This window comes from Puntigrus tetrazona, chromosome 18, assembly GCF_018831695.1.
Source record: "Puntigrus tetrazona isolate hp1 chromosome 18, ASM1883169v1, whole genome shotgun sequence".
NCBI classification, from domain to species: Eukaryota; Metazoa; Chordata; class Actinopteri; order Cypriniformes; family Cyprinidae; genus Puntigrus; species Puntigrus tetrazona.
In genome coordinates, this window is record NC_056716.1 from 20,311,377 (window position 1) to 20,327,038 (window position 15,662).

General features: G+C 36.0%; 2 protein-coding genes across 3 annotated transcripts; one reads left to right on the plus strand and one right to left on the minus strand.

Moving 5' to 3' along the window:
- Positions 1–402: 402 nt before the first annotated feature.
- lmf2a (lipase maturation factor 2a) lies at positions 403–9,824 on the plus strand. The gene is given in 16 exon segments (XM_043265078.1): positions 403–636; positions 1,649–1,902; positions 2,580–2,608; positions 2,806–2,996; positions 4,023–4,201; positions 4,289–4,427; positions 5,323–5,457; positions 5,536–5,641; positions 5,707–5,803; positions 6,602–6,784; positions 7,420–7,588; positions 7,739–7,850; positions 8,202–8,310; positions 8,692–8,722; positions 8,725–8,889; positions 8,892–9,824. Coding segments are annotated over 16 exon segments (2,199 nt in total). The 5' UTR covers positions 403–542; the 3' UTR covers positions 9,098–9,824.
- Positions 9,783–13,297, minus strand: miox (myo-inositol oxygenase). Of its 2 annotated transcripts, XM_043265080.1 has the most exons (10): positions 13,144–13,297; positions 12,990–13,061; positions 12,814–12,894; positions 12,125–12,287; positions 11,855–11,922; positions 11,653–11,762; positions 11,222–11,289; positions 10,607–10,656; positions 10,419–10,531; positions 9,783–10,303 (listed from the first exon to the last, which is right to left on the minus strand). In XM_043265080.1, the coding sequence occupies exons 1-10, from the start codon at positions 13,159–13,161 to the stop codon at positions 10,195–10,197; spliced, it is 852 nt and encodes a 283-aa protein (XP_043121015.1). In that variant the 5' UTR covers positions 13,162–13,297; the 3' UTR covers positions 9,783–10,194. The 2 variants fall into 2 exon arrangements, with proteins under 2 accessions (XP_043121015.1, XP_043121014.1); XM_043265079.1 differs by having other exon boundaries at positions 10,419–10,656.
- Between the last annotated feature and the right edge of the window lie 2,365 nt (positions 13,298–15,662).

Below are 15,662 nucleotides of genomic sequence, written 5' to 3' on the forward strand. Positions count from 1 at the left end.
ATAAACACATTTTTTTAAATCTCTAGAAAAGTCCCCAAACGTCTTAGAATTAAACCATTATAATAAAAATTTAAAAGATAAATATTAGGCAAGCGTGGATGACATTCGCTCTTGTCGAACGCCAGGTGAATGCGCAATCTACTTAATTTTCATAAACCGATTCTTAACATTGGTCCTTTCAGTAGCGCCTACTTTCCAACGTCTTGCCTTTCAGCCAATTGGCTGCTCTCACGGGACGAGCGTCTATTGACGTAATACATATTCATGAGATGTTAAACCCTAACTCCAATAGGGATCGCCCGCGTGCTGACGTACACCGGTCAGCCAATCAACGTCACTTCCCCGAGCGTGGCGTAATTAATATTCATGAGTCGGTTCTTCGCCATAGTAGGATACGTTCGTCGGCGTGCGGCGCGCGTCTCTGCACGTCGGATGTGTCGCCGAGTCTCAGTCCCGTGCGTTCAAACCTCCCTGATCTCCATCTTGATGAGAATCCTAAGTTGCTCCCGTCTGTTTCTTTTAGGAGTTTACTGAACAAAAAAATGGGTGATATAAGGCTGCCGAGGCACATGTTCTTGTGGTGCCTGTCTGCTATTTATATGTTTGCCTTCGCGTCTCTTTACGTGCAGATTCCAGGTGAGATTTGTCCGACTTGCATGTTTTGAACTAAAAGCGCAAGTTCGTCAATGACACATGCAGCAAACATCTTTTAAACATACAGTTTAAACGGACGTTCTCCTTTATACATTAGGCACGTTGATGGTTTGTTTAAGTCTACAGGGTGTTTATTAAAGAAGAGAGATTAGAGAGTAAAGTATTTTAAAGAACTATCTGTGCAAAACATCTCAGATTCACTGCTCAGAAACATGCAACATAAAGCAAAGACGCTGTGTTAAAATCTAAGGAAATGCATTTCATATAATCATATATGCACACACATTTATTAGATTATCGTCAAATTGCGTGTATAGTATGTCATGTTTTCTCCTGTATTTCATAAAGCACAGTGGAAGCCAAAATGATTAAACACTATTATTTTCACCGTCTAAGAATGGTTTTAAGTCTTAAAACTTAAGTTATATTTCTGTCTTTTGCTCTAGTAGGAAATATTACTTTACATTTCCAAACAATAATTTTTCGTTCAATTCGTTAATTGTAATAATCTGTCTGGAATGGCATGAAGCAAAACCACAAACTGAGAAGAAGCACAAAATCCTGAAGAGCTGGCGACGTCTCGAGTTGTTTCAAGAAACCTGCAAAGCCATATAGTACTGTTCAACTGTTTTGGCACTTGTCTAAAATGAGGATGCTGTCGTAAATACATTATCTTTATTGGTTAAATTCTATTAGCTGTCAACATATAGTGTTTAAAGTAGCTTTTGCTGTTTTTCAGGGAGCTTTGCGGTTAGGTTTCTAATAATTTTGGTATTGTACTGTATGTCTAGCATATGACCAATATATGTGATGTTTTCTCATGCATTTTCATATAAATTTCAAAATAAATATGTATGGTAATCGTTCAGTAAAGTGGGGTCCATAAGTGTGAGACTGCATGAGTAATATAGGACCTGAAACCTGAAAATAGTTTTAGGATTCAGAAACATCTTTGGAAACGATGCATCCCGTTTCAGATTCTGTCTGTCTTTAGGTCTGTACGGGAACGAGGGTGTGCTGCCGGCTCGATGGCAGCTGCGGGTGTCTGGGAAGAGTGTTGCGGAGCAGCTGAAGGATTCTCCCACGCTGCTGTGGTTCGGTCCTCGTCTGGGTTTGGACACGCAGCAGTGCATGGAGCTGCTGAGTCTGACCGGAGCTCTGCTCGGTTTAATGACGCTGGCTCTGCCGGTGCTCAGAGACTGCAGGGTCTTCCTGGTGCTCTGGGTTCTCTACCTGTCCGTCTACCAGGTACTCGCTTCACACAGGGCTGACCCCACCAATGCTAGACCAGTGCGCAGATTCGTGTAACATATAGAGAATAGGTGGCTTATGGCTTGAAGAAAAAAATAATCTGGCAATAAAGAAATAAAATATTAAACAAAAATCTCTCTCAAAAAAAAAAAAAAAAAAATATATATATATATATATATATATATATATATATATATATATATATATATATATATATATATATATATATATATATATATATATATATATGGCAGAACTTTTTTTTTTACCTTTTTATACATTTAATATATTTTTATACATTTACATAAGATACTATATATATATATATATATATATATATATATATATATATATATATATATATATATATATATATATATATATATATATATATATATATCTCTTTTTTATTTATTGTATTTAAAATGTATTTTTATTTATTAATTTTTAAATTGCAATGGGTATCTTTAAACTGTTTCTACTGTTTCTTAGCATCTAAATTTGTAACGTATTGGTATATAAGGCTGAATTATACATAAAAAAACTTTGTGCTGTCAATTTATATTTGTATTTGCTGACTGATAGGTATCACAATTACTACTTGTCAAGTTAATAATATGAATTTTCAAGTGAGTGTGGAAGGTACTGAAATGTGATGCTTCTTGTTTGTGTAGGTGGGCCAAGTCTTCTTATACTTCCAGTGGTGAGTATGAGACTTTCTGGTGCACCTCCAAATGTTATGTTGACTCCCAAAACAGTCTGTTACTGTATGTACTGTCCACGGCTTTGTTTAACAGCTTCACAACCTTAGCAACAACCCGGAGACACTCTGAGTGTTATGTGCGGTAGTCTCACGCCTCTGTTAAAGTGAAACGAATGTGTCGAACCTCTTGATCTCAGGGATAACCTCTTGCTGGAGGCGGGTTTCTTGGCCATTCTCATCGCTCCCCTGAAAATGCCCTGGTCCTCGAAGGTGCGTCTCCACGACGGCGTGACTTTCTGGCTGACGCGCTGGCTGTTGTTTCGGCTGATGTTTGCGTCTGGTGTTGTCAAACTGACCAGCCGCTGTCCCACCTGGTGGGGCCTGACCGGTGAGGAACCAGCTGAGGTTTGGAGAATTTAAACCGTGTCTGCATGATTTGCTCCGGGTTCGGCATGCGTAACAGACAGTACCCCAAAACGCAGTGCTCTGGAGGTGGTTTTGGGACAAATTAACTGGAAGTCATTGTTTTATTGAACTGCTAAGAATTAAAAAAAATTTTGCACAAAAGTAAATTATATATTTTTAATTTATTTTTGTGTTTTAATTCTTAGCAGTTCAATAAATATTTCACCCCAAAACTTGCTAAATTAAACATGTCTTAAACATACACTTTAGTCCAAGCTCAAGACTCTTTCAATGTTTAACAGTAGATACTCTTTTAAAAACTATGTTTTAGATTATTATTATTATTAATATTATTAAACTAATGTTCATAGTTATGTGAAAGGACGTCTCTAGTTTAATTTGGAAATGTTCATTTATTTTTAATTTACTTTTTAAAAAATTACATGTCCTTAATATTTTTTCCACCTTAATTTTTCATAACTAAATAGTATTTATTTCCAGTCCTTAATGTTTACGTAAGTGATGTCTCTAATCTGGAAAACTTTTATTTACCCATTTAATTATTCTTTAAAAATTTAGTAAAATTATTTATTTATTTTAAGGATATGCACATTCATTTCTTTTACTTTTATTAATTCCTTATTCTTCCAAAGCAGCCGTTTATACAGTAATTCAAATGCATGTATTGATATTTTTTTTTAAAATACATTTTAAATGCATTTAATCTTAGTATTTTTGCACGTTCAAAGCACAAAAAATACCAAGATTAAGTGCATTTAAATACAAAACGCATTCGATTTAGGTACAACATACAAAATAGTATTTCGAAGACATTGCAATACTATTGCGGTCTAATAAGCAGGTTGATTGGCAAAGCATGCATTTTGAAAAATACTAAGATTAAATGTATTTAAATGCAAAATAGTATTTTGAAAGCGTTGCCGCTATGCCCATTGATTTTATTGTGTGTGGTACACTTTGAACCTCTATTCTGTTTTTGCGTCGTCAGCTGTAACCTATCACTACGAGACCCAGTGCATACCGACTCCTCTGGCCTGGTTTGCTCATCAGCTGCCGGTCTGGTTCCAGAAGCTCAGTGTGGTGGGAACGTTTGTTATCGAGATCGCCGACCCCTTCCTGTTCTTCAGCCCCGTACGACGACACAGACTCGCCTCCTTCTACCTGCAGGTGAGCGAGAACGCTCGTGTTCGATTAGAAATACAGAAGCCCCCGTGAGTCCGTGCTTCAGCGTGTAACGTCTTGAGGGTTTTACAGGTCCTGCTTCAGGTGTTCATCATCCTGTCTGGGAACTATAACTTCTTCAATATCCTCACCATCACCCTGTGCCTGTCGCTGCTGGACGACCAACACGTGAACTTCTGGCTGCGAAGACCCACGGAGAAGACGGAGAGCAGTAGGAACACTTACACTAAGAAGTCTCTTATGCTGCATTTATTTCTTCAGAAATACAGTAAAAACATAATATTGTGAAATGTTGAGTTTTGTCAAATGATTAATCGCCTCCAAAATAAGTTTTATTTACATAATATGTGTGTGTATATGTTATGCGTATATTTAATGGCACGCATATATATTTTATATGTGTATATTTATATTCGTATAAATTAAATCATATATAAATATAAAAGTTTTCTGAAAAACATTAGTGCCGTTACATTGCAATTATTTGCATCTAAAATAAGTAAGTTTTTACATAATATGTGTATATTTGTAATAATGCACGGACATGCATATATTTGTAAAATATTTACATGTATATATTTATATTGTATTTAAATATCTTTAATATTTAAACACAACTTTTTTGTATATAAACATGCATGTCTGTTTTTATAATAACTTGATAAATATACACACACACGCATGCAAACATAAATTTTCATTTTGGATGCAATTAATGGTTTGACAGCATTACAATATATACATGCATGTGTGTATTTACATATGCATAATAAATATGCATAGTACACCCGCACAAACTTTTATTTGGGGTTATATTATACGGCTGCAGTAGAAATAATAGTGCAATTTAAAATAAATGTTTTCTATTTTAATATATTTTATTTATTCCCGTGATACTAAATTATATATAAAATAGCTCAATTTTCAGCACGATTACTCCAGTCTTCAGTGTGCTTTAAAATCTTTTTATTATGCTACATTTATTCCTCGAGAAACAATAGTTATTATATTTATTGTGCTGCTTTATGTTTGTGATTTGGATTAAAGATGGCGATGACAAGATGCGATTATTATTATTATTATTATTATTTTTTGTTCTATTCCAGCATCATTGCAGACTCTGTTCTGTGGTCTGGCGGTGATGTTCGAGATCGGGACGTACGCTCTGCTTGGCTACTGGACCGTCAAATACTTTGGCCTCCAGGTGGATTGGGAAAACAAAAGCGTCCTTTCCAAAACAGGTGACGCTCTCGACGCCATCTGATTGACTTCGGTTCTTTTCAGGTTGACTTATCTCTCTCTGTGTTCCTGTTCCTCAGCATTTACGTATTTTGAGTTCAACGGCTTCCTGAAGACGGTCACAGTGCCCAGCATCTGGATTGGTGTGCTGTCTCTCACGTGGGAGATCATCTCCTCCATGTTTAAGTGAGTGACGTGATGGGAGTGATTTGTTGGCTCGGTATGTCCGTTAGAACAGATGTTTGTTTCAGGTGTGCGTGTGTGAGAGGAGTGTTGTGGCGTCTCTGGAGCACAATCCAGTGGGCAGTTATGGCTGCGGCTACCGTCTCCATGTTTGCCATCAGTCTGGTCAGTCCATTTCCTGTCTATGCTGTTATAGTATCATGAACATACAATAGATGGATGGATGGATGGATAGGATAGATAGAGATAGATAGATAATTTTAGTTTCTATTGCTATAATGTTTAGCTTTAGTATTTCAGCATGAAGTCTAATATACTCATTTTCTCTAATAAAACAAGCTTTTTTGCTTTTATTTTTAATTAATATACATATTTGGTCATACTTTTTATATTAGGTTTATATAACGTTATATTATATAAGGTTAGGGTAAGGTTAAGGTTATTATATAGGTTTAGTGGTATGGGTAGGTTAAGGTGTAAAGGATGGGTCAACAGTGTAATTACGAATGTAAGTACAAACATTTATTGTTTCTACTTTACAGATGTAATTACATGTAGGCATTTTTAAAAATAAAAGTACAATGTAAAAACATGTATGTACACAATAGCTGCATTGTACCAAATTATTAATTTAAATATGGGACCATTTTTTTTTTTTTCTCTCTCATTTAATGATCTGAAATACATTTTTGAAATTAAAATTACATTTCCAGCCATAGTTCACCTAATGTCCTTACAGGTTCACAACAGTTAGCTAAAATAATGGTTTCTAATTTGAGTGGTCCTGGCAGGAGTTTGATGGGAGTTTTTTTTTTTCCTCAGTTGGTCAGAACAAAACTGACAGACTTGTTACTTACTCGTTCAGAGGACAATATCCTGTAAAATGGGTCGTATTTTCAAAGACTTAAATACAGTCCCTTTAAGTTGAAAAGTGATGCCTGTAATAATGAAGTGTGTGCACAGGTTCCTTACACCTACATCGAGTATGATGCACATAATAACCTCTGGCCTGGCGTCCGGGCAGCGTTTGATCTGACTGACCGTTACCAGCTGGTCAACTCGTACGGATTGTTCCGGAGGATGACCGGAGTCGCCGGCCGTCCAGAAGTGGTCATTGAGGGCAGTATGGACCGCAACACATGGACGGTCAGTTTATACGTTTTTGAGCAAGTGCGAAGTGTCTTTTATATCAACTAAATGATATAATTTGCTTGTATGTTAAGGAGAAACTTCAGAAAGAATGTAGAATCATATGGAAAAAAGCCAAAAAGATGAAAAGTTTGAATGAAAGTGAAAATGTCATATCTCTGGGATCTTATAGATGAAGTGGGTAGATTCTCTGCATCAAAATTGCCAAACATTTTTCAAAAGAATGTCTACATGCACCGGCTTCAACATGTGAAGTTCATTCAGAAGGTTAATTAAAGTTAGCTATGTTTACATGCACACAAATAACCTGTTAGTAATTTAACTGATGGCTCAGTATGATTGAAGAGCTTTCAGAATCTAAAATCAGAATCAGACTTTTTTTATTGTTAGTAGCATGCATTGCATCCTGCTTCATTTGGACTACTTTAAAGGCAGTCCTCTTAATATTTAGATTAATTTACACCCTTAGATTAAGTAGTTGTACGTCAGCCAAATATTGTTCTATCCAAGCATCAGCGATCTTTCAGATGATGTATAAATCTTTGAAAAACTGACCCTTACAACTGGTTGTGGTCCAGAGTCACAAATGTGATTGTGTTCAGTAAGTGTTTGATGTTTTTCTGCTTTGGCAGGAGATTGAGTTCATGTATAAACCGGGGAACATGAGCGCAGCGCCCCCTGTGGTGGCTCCTCACCAGCCCAGGCTGGACTGGCAGATGTGGTTCGCTGCTCTGGGGCCTCACACACAGAGCCCCTGGTTCAGCAGCCTCTTACACAGACTCCTGCAGGGCAAACGAGACGGTGAGACCACGTGCGTTCACTTTTGCATGCATGAGATTTAAATGCATCCAGTGCATCAGTCTGAACAGGATGCAGTGTTTTATACTATACTGTGTAAATATTGTGTGTGTGTGTGTGTGTGTGTGTGTGTGTGTGTGTGTGTGTGAGCAGTGATCAGACTCATTCAGACAGATGAGTCTCAGTATCCATTCAGCAAACAGCCTCCTGTGTACCTCCGAGCTCACCGCTACAAATACTGGTTCAGTGAGCCTAAAGACGACGGGTGAGTGCATACATATTTTATTATTTAATTAAATTTTATAAAATGTTTTATTTATATTATATATATATATATATATATATATATATATATATATATATATATATATATATATATATATATATATTTAATTTTTTTTTTTTTTTTTTTATTTTGCCTTTTCAACTGGCAAAAATAAAATACCTTTTTTTATGTTTATTTTTGTTTTAGCTTTAATTTATTTAGCTTTAATTATTTTCAAAACGTAACCATATTTAAGAGAAATTTTGCTTTAAAGTTTAATAAATTTTGTACATTTTGAGTACTTATTTGTTTTAATAATTGGCGGTATCGGATGTGTCTGTGTGTGTTTAGGTCATATCCCCAGCGATGGTGGAGACGGGTGTATGTGGAGGAGTTCTATCCCATGGTGCACCTTGGTGACTCTTACCTTGAACAGATGCTGGTTCAACATGGTTTGAAGGTAATCAAGTCTGCTGTCCAAAGTGAAAGGGTAAATAAATTGGGACACATTTTGTCGAGGTGAAAGAATGAGACTTCCTTTAAAATATTGTTTGCGCAAAAATAATGTTAATTTAATTCTTTGTAATATTTGTAAATAAAAATGCACTGGTATAATTTTTCAGTGTGAATTGTGATAATCGTAATTAATTGATTTTTGTCATAACCGTGCAGCCCTACATTAGACAAATTTCATAACATTCGATGATTGCTATGATGTTTTTGACGTTCCTATTAGCTGAAATCGATTGAGTTGACCCTCAAATACTGTAGTAAAGTTCTCTCTCCTTCTCACAATTAACAAAGATTTAATATCATCCGCATTTTTCTTGCTGTCTGTCAGGATAAGGTTCCTCCGAGGCGCAGCTCGAATGCTCGCTCCCTCAGATGTTGCGTCACGTGGGTAAACGCGTCCGTGAGATGCCAGCTCCTCTTCTGCTCTGGACTCTCTTCAGCTCGGCCGCGACCGTGTGTCTCCTCAACTCTCTGAGATCTCGTCCGCACCACCTCCAGCACGAATCGGTCCAGAGCAAACGCTCAGAGCAGAGCGCTCCGGCGTGGTGCAGGAGGACGAGAAGAAACACGAGGAGGAGGAGGAGGACGAGAAGAAACACGAGGAGGAGGAGGCAGAAGAAGATGGACTAGAGCAGGAAGAAGATGCATCAAGTGAAGAAGAACAGGAAGGAGAACTTGAAAGGGAAGTAAACGCAGGGGAAACGGAAGAGGACAGCCTCAGGAAAAGGAAGTGAGGACTTCCGATCATCTGAGGACTGTGATTCCAGCTCAGGGTAATAACATCCACCCCAAAACACCAGCACTTCCACCCTGGTTGTGTCGAAACATTGGCTTTTCTGTTTTCACAGGCAGGTTTGTGAGATGTAGGCAGCGTAGTGATGCATTCGTGTTGATTTATCCGCCAGTTCTGTTGTATGGTCTTCGATTGCTTTGACAGGTAAATGCAAAACAAGGTAGGTTACTGTTTTGCACCAACTGCTACATGCCACACTAAAGGATGTTTTCCACCATGAGACCTAAAAATAACTGTAAAAATGTACTTTTAAATGCACATGCTGGACTTCATTGAACTACGCTTTGAATCGAACGCAACAAAATACCAAAAACTGCACTTTTGACTTGATGGACAATTTAGACAACCATTTATTGTTTTGTGAACGAAGCCCAGTATGCGCTGTGCCTTACAGTATGCCAGGAGTATCAGAGAAATCGATGTACCTGTTTAAAATGACATTTAAGTAGTTTTCCCCTTCGACTGTCATGTTGTATAGGTGGTAATATATTATATGACATCAAATGGTTTATTAGACCGTAACTGGTTATGGTCTGTGATATTTGTGTATTGTAATAAGATTTTTGACCACTGTCATGTACAGTAGTATTGCATGCTTAATATAAGTGAAAATGCACCAAAAAAGCTTTAATGTTTTGTAATATTTTTAATAAACATAGAAAAATATACACTGGCACAAGCACCATTATTTTCAAGAAAATGTACATTTTAAATTCAGATTAGATTTAATCTAATACAGTATTAGCAATGAATATTTACGATAAAGTGTAATTAATGATGTGAAAGTGTAATTTAATAATTAATGTCTTTTTGTTTTACATTGTAGTGAAGTATAGGTATTTGAATGAAAACCTATTTTATTCATACCTTGTTTACTTTTAGCATGTTATTTATTTTACTTTTATTTTCTAATGACATCTCCAAAGTGCCAAAATGTTGGGTGGTTTCTGGCCCACAGAGCATTTTATTGCCCACGGAGCAAAAGCAATAAACGTTTGTGTATGAATTAGGACAGATTCGTAGAACTGCGGTAGACATTCACCAGCGCAGTATCCCAGGGCAGTACTTATCAATGAGAGACTGATAATACGGCCTCAGGCTCTCCACGTCCGGTAGTTCAGTGCTCTTGGTGTACAAATCAAACTTGCTGTCGGAAAGAAAGACAAACAGATTCATGCTTTCGATCAGTGAGAGGTCAGACCTTCAATATGTGGGTCACGCGGCAGAATAAACAAGCTTTCATTGAATAACTCATGACTGACTTAAACTCTTTGACCCAGGGCAGCATCTGCAGGTCTTTCTCGTTGCACAAGTGCATGTAGTCTCCGTTCGAGTGCCAGGGGTAGAAGGAGTGGAAACGGATCATGTAAAGACCCTGGCAGAAGAAGAGTGTTTGATAGTGGCTTTTAAAGGCGTAAATGAAAGTATATTGTTTGCTAGATTTGTTTACCTCCTCAGGGATGGTGCATTTGTTGAACTTCATTACCCGGTAGAGATACTCTAGAACAGAGCAAGAAGAATTTTCACTATTTTTTTTTTTCTTTTTTTTTTACAAATTCTCTGTTTGAGGTCAATAAGAAATATTTTTTATTTATTTTTATTTTTTTTACCAAGGCTGCGTTTATTTGAACAAAAATACAGTAAATACTGTGAAATGTTATTAACATGTAAAATAAGAGTTTTCTGTTAGAATATATTTTAGCATGTAATTTATTCCTGGGATGCAAAGCTGAATTTCCAGCATCATTGTTCCAGTCTTCGGTGTGCCTTCAGAAATCCTAATATACTGTATTTGCTGCTCAAGAAACATTTCCTGTTATCAATTTTGAAAGCGGTTATACTGCTCAAAATTTTTGTGGAAGCCATAATACATTTTTTAGAATTTTCTGGTGAATATAAAGCTAAAAAAAGCATTTGTTTGAAATTAACATTACTTGACACAATTAAATGCATCATTCCTTGCTGAATAAAACGATCTCTTCCACCTGACCTGAAAAGTTTGATGTCTCACAATGAGGCATAAGATACAAGATCGTAATGATCTCATCTGAGAAAAATCACTCACCATCATGTCCCCAAGACATCAGGATATTATCAAGTCCACATTTCGGTTCATAAATCCCAAATTCTGTGCTGCAGTGGGGGGAAAAAAACATGGCAAAACCATTAGATGGAATTCTGTACAATGCATTCTTACATTTTTAGATTTATTAAAATAAAGCTTAAAATAAAATGTGATTTATTAGATGAAAAAAAAAAAGACAGTTATATAATCAGAAATATTGACTTTGCCACTTTAATCTGGAGTATTAAAATTACTACAACTAACGTAAACGTAAATTAAAGCTAAATATAAGTACTTTTAAACCATTCTAAAACTAAAGATGGAATAAAAATATATTTAAATTAGTATATATTACTAGCTATTGTTTTCAATCTATACTGGTATTTAAATAACACCGTTTTGACTGTTATGTAGAAGATAGAGGATAGTACTTGAGTGCATGGTTCTTCTCATCCGGATTGCCTTCAAATGTTGAGTTTCTGAACACTATAGAATTCTGAAACTTGCATCCCACTGGGAATGTATCTCCGACTACAGCCCACTTAAACACACAGTAGCATTCTGTATATTACTTATCCCATGTGACAGCCGTCGATGGTTTTTACTTCGTGATTGGATGCTTTTGTCTCTCACCTGCGGCTCTCCATACAAGGCCATGATTTTTCCAATGTCGTGGATCAGACCGACCAGCTGGAACCAATCTGGAGAAGAGTAAAAGGTTTTTTTGACCCAGTGCAAGTATGCACAAATGGCTTTTCCATTTAGAATGGATTTTAGTCCTAAAAGAAGGCCTGTAGGCATCATCAACTTCACGAAAACAACTCCAGGTATGTGTTATTGTAAAACACTTATCTAAGTGCACTAAGGCAATGACTGTGACCTTTGTCCCCGCCGATCTCTCACCTTTATCGGGATGCTCTTTGCGGATTCCCTCGGCGGTCTGGAAGGCATGGAAAGAGTTTGGGAAGTCGACGTCCGGGTCGGATTCGTCAACGAGCTCGTCCAGGGAATCGATGTTCTCCATCATGCTCATGCTGAAGCGATTGCATTTGGCCCATTCCAGGTGCTGAAGGTCAGAGGTGAGAGGTCATCTTCAGTGTTTTTGTGTTTGTAAAGGCTGTCATTTTATCTAGGTCTTGCCAGAGTGGCCCAAATTAAACTACAGAGAAAATTGCCAGAAATTATGCAATTTCTTTTGTTATAATAGAAATTCAGAATATTAATATTACTTATATTTTTTTCGTTTTTAGCACAGGCCTTTTTATTTAATTTAACATAATTTTATTTAGTTTCTAATTATACAGTATAATACAGTATAAAGTACTTAATAACTGTACATACATAAAATGCATACATGTTATGCATGTGTGTGTGTGTATATATATGTGTATATATATATATATATATGTGTATATATATATATATGTATATATGTATATGTGTATATGTGTATATATATATATATATATGTATATGTATGTGTGTGTGTGTGTGTATTTTTATATATATTAATATATATTACTATTATTTATTTATTTTTTTAATTATTATTATTATTTTTATTTATTTTTTTACAGCATGGATACACCAACCTTCTGTCTGACAAAGTCCAGTGTTTGGTACGTGTGCATCAGCTTGTATGTATTAAACACACGGTCGAAGAGAGCTCCACTCTGTTAGACATGTACACACATCAAAGTGGAAATATGGACGTATTAAAAGGAATGATACAAGAAAATATAATAACATGCACTTTTCCAAGTCTTACCTCAAAGTTCCTGAATTCTGATTTGTCTTTCTCATGACTATCAGGGCGATATGCCAGAGAGGGATCCGGACCCTAGTGGTTAGTAGTTTTAGAGTCATGCAACTAATAAAACTTAGTCTATCAACTCAAATGGTCTCAAATGTCAGGTACGTACCAGGTTCACCACCCTCATGATTCGGCTGAGAGTGTGTTGTTGAGGACGAAGGAGGATGTCGTGTGTTTGGCGTCTAGGTCTGCTCTATTTATCAATGCTGCACGTATGGGGTCTCTGAACTGTGGAGGGAAGCACTAGTAACACTTTAACTTTCTTTAGTGTGCTTTCTGTGTGACGCTTCCAGGGGTCCGTCAGTGTGCGTAAAGGTGTGTGTCTGAGTGCTCAATACTGGACTATCTTGGCTTAAATGCATTCTGGTTCAGAAAGGACACACTGTACGACACAGTGACTAAGTGGTTTTTGGTTTAATTGTAATTTAGAGTGGGAGTTACTTCATTACTATATATTCACAAATTAGATGTTTTAGTTTTTATCTTAAAGTGACCCTATTATGGGTAATGAAAAGTTCATATTTTAGTGTTGGGGCTAACGCATTACAAGTAAAGCAAGTTACATAATCAAATGTATTTTTTTTTTTCAAGCAACTAGTAAAGTAATGCATTACTTTTTAATTTATTAAGAAAATATCGGAGTTACCTTTAAAAAAAGGAATGCTAGTTGCTTTGTTTTCCCATTTATTGACTGTCCCCATGTTGAGAGAACTCAGATTCTAGACTAAATGTGAATGTGTATTAATTCATCTCACTTGCAAGAGGAAAAAAAACTGATTTAGCATTCTTCAAAAATATTTAAAAGTGAAATGCAAAACATTATGCAAACTTGCAATAAATAAATGTTAATACAAATGTGTCTAATCCCTTTTTATTTACCAATGTCTTTGCTGCTGACCTTTGATCCAGTTTAACCATAGATTTTTTTTTTTTTTTTTTTTTTTTTTTTAGACCTTCTTCTTCTGTATTCTGCTGTACAGACATGAATTTACTTTTCCTTCAGCCTAAGGTTTATTCATCACACTTTTTGGTGTAAATAGAATTTGCTATAAATGGAACTTCTATTAAAAACAATCAAGCCCTGCTCATATTTAAAAAGTAACTCTAAAGTAACGCGTAACATTGCATAAAAAGTAATTAATTAATTTTCAGGGAGTAACGCAATATTTTAATGCATTACGTTTAAAAATAATTTTACAACCGATTGACATGCATGTAAGGTCATGTATGTTTTGCTAATTTCTGAGTGAGATTCTCTTTTGTGAAGATTGCGATTATTTCGGATTTTACTGATTCAAGTCACTTTTTCAATGCTCGTGTTTAAAAAAATCGTATTTGTGGATCATCTCTAAACTGTTTTATTTGTGTTTCAGACTGTCCAGAACCTTCAGGCTGGTATCCTGATAACACTGATTCTTTGAATTTGACTTAGTAAATACTGAGATTTTGGGTGATTGCAATGATAGCGTGCATGTTTGTTTCTAGGCAGAGTTGATGTAAACTCTAGTGGGTGTCCTTTTGTGTACAGTAGGTCACACCCCTAATTTCTATTGGCTGATAGTTTGTGGGTGAGTCTGCGACGTATGTGGTCTAGAGCACATCTACAACATTGCTTTATTTCCTCATCTTTGGCAGGTTTTTTTTTTTGGCATGTTTGGTTATGCAGTTATAGATCAAATAAAACCGGGCTCTTAAATGAAATCTTTTATTAAATTGACAATATACATCATCTGCCTCTCAAAGCATATTAACGGCCGTTCAGAATACATTATATTACAGTAGATGCTGTATTGAGTATATCTTGGCAGCAAAAGCTGACGCATCCAATCCAATGTACTACAGCATATGTAATGTTTTCATAATATTTATTTTTGTGTAATTTAGTAACTTTTTGTGTGTTTTAGGTCTGCAGCCAACAGGTGGCAGTCTAACCTAAAACTCCTGAATTAATGCACACAAGGAGAATGGGGTTTCCCTTCAGGTAATAGAGAAGTGAATAATATCTTTTATAAGCATTATGTGCTTTTATAAAGCACTGCATGTCGAGTTAATAGTAGGCTTAGTCTGAAACCCAGTATTAGTGCCGTTACAATAGGCAACAATACCCAGAATGCTTACTAAATAACATTCATGAAAATCTAAAGCAGCAATTCAGTTTATTAAAATGATTTCTGAAGGATCACGTGACACTGAAGAGTGAAGTTATGATGTTGAAAATTTAGCTTTGCATCACAGGAATAAATGACATTTTTAAATGTATTTACTAATATTTGTTTTACTGTATGTTTGCTCTAATTAATGCAGCATGGTGAGCAGAAGAGACCCCTTTTAACAAACATTGAAAAATCTTACCAGCCCCAAACTTTTGGCAGTGAATTTTTTTTCATATTTGTGTCATATTTCTGCTGATTTTATGAAAGCAGTAAGCCAAGCGAGACCTTGTGTCACGCTGATTTTACCCCACTGCTTTTTGGGTCATGCTGACCTATTGATAATACCACAGGTGTCGCTCTGACTCAGGAGGTCAAAGTGCTAATGATCTGTGCATAAACTTTTGCTTTTTGTACATAAGCTTTTGCATTCTGTCACAGCCGCCCACGTGACACTAACAAAACAAAAAAAGCGATA

Bases quoted from the DNA above. Each gene is read 5' to 3' on its own strand.
- miox (XM_043265079.1), bottom strand. The intron at 12,895-12,989 runs GTAAGACTTGGA...CATGTCTAACAG, and splicing joins CAGAATTCAGGAACTTTGAG to AGTGGAGCTCTCTTCGACCG. The intron at 11,763-11,854 runs GTGAGAGACAAA...TGTGTGTTTAAG, and splicing joins CCTTGTATGGAGAGCCGCAG to TGGGCTGTAGTCGGAGATAC.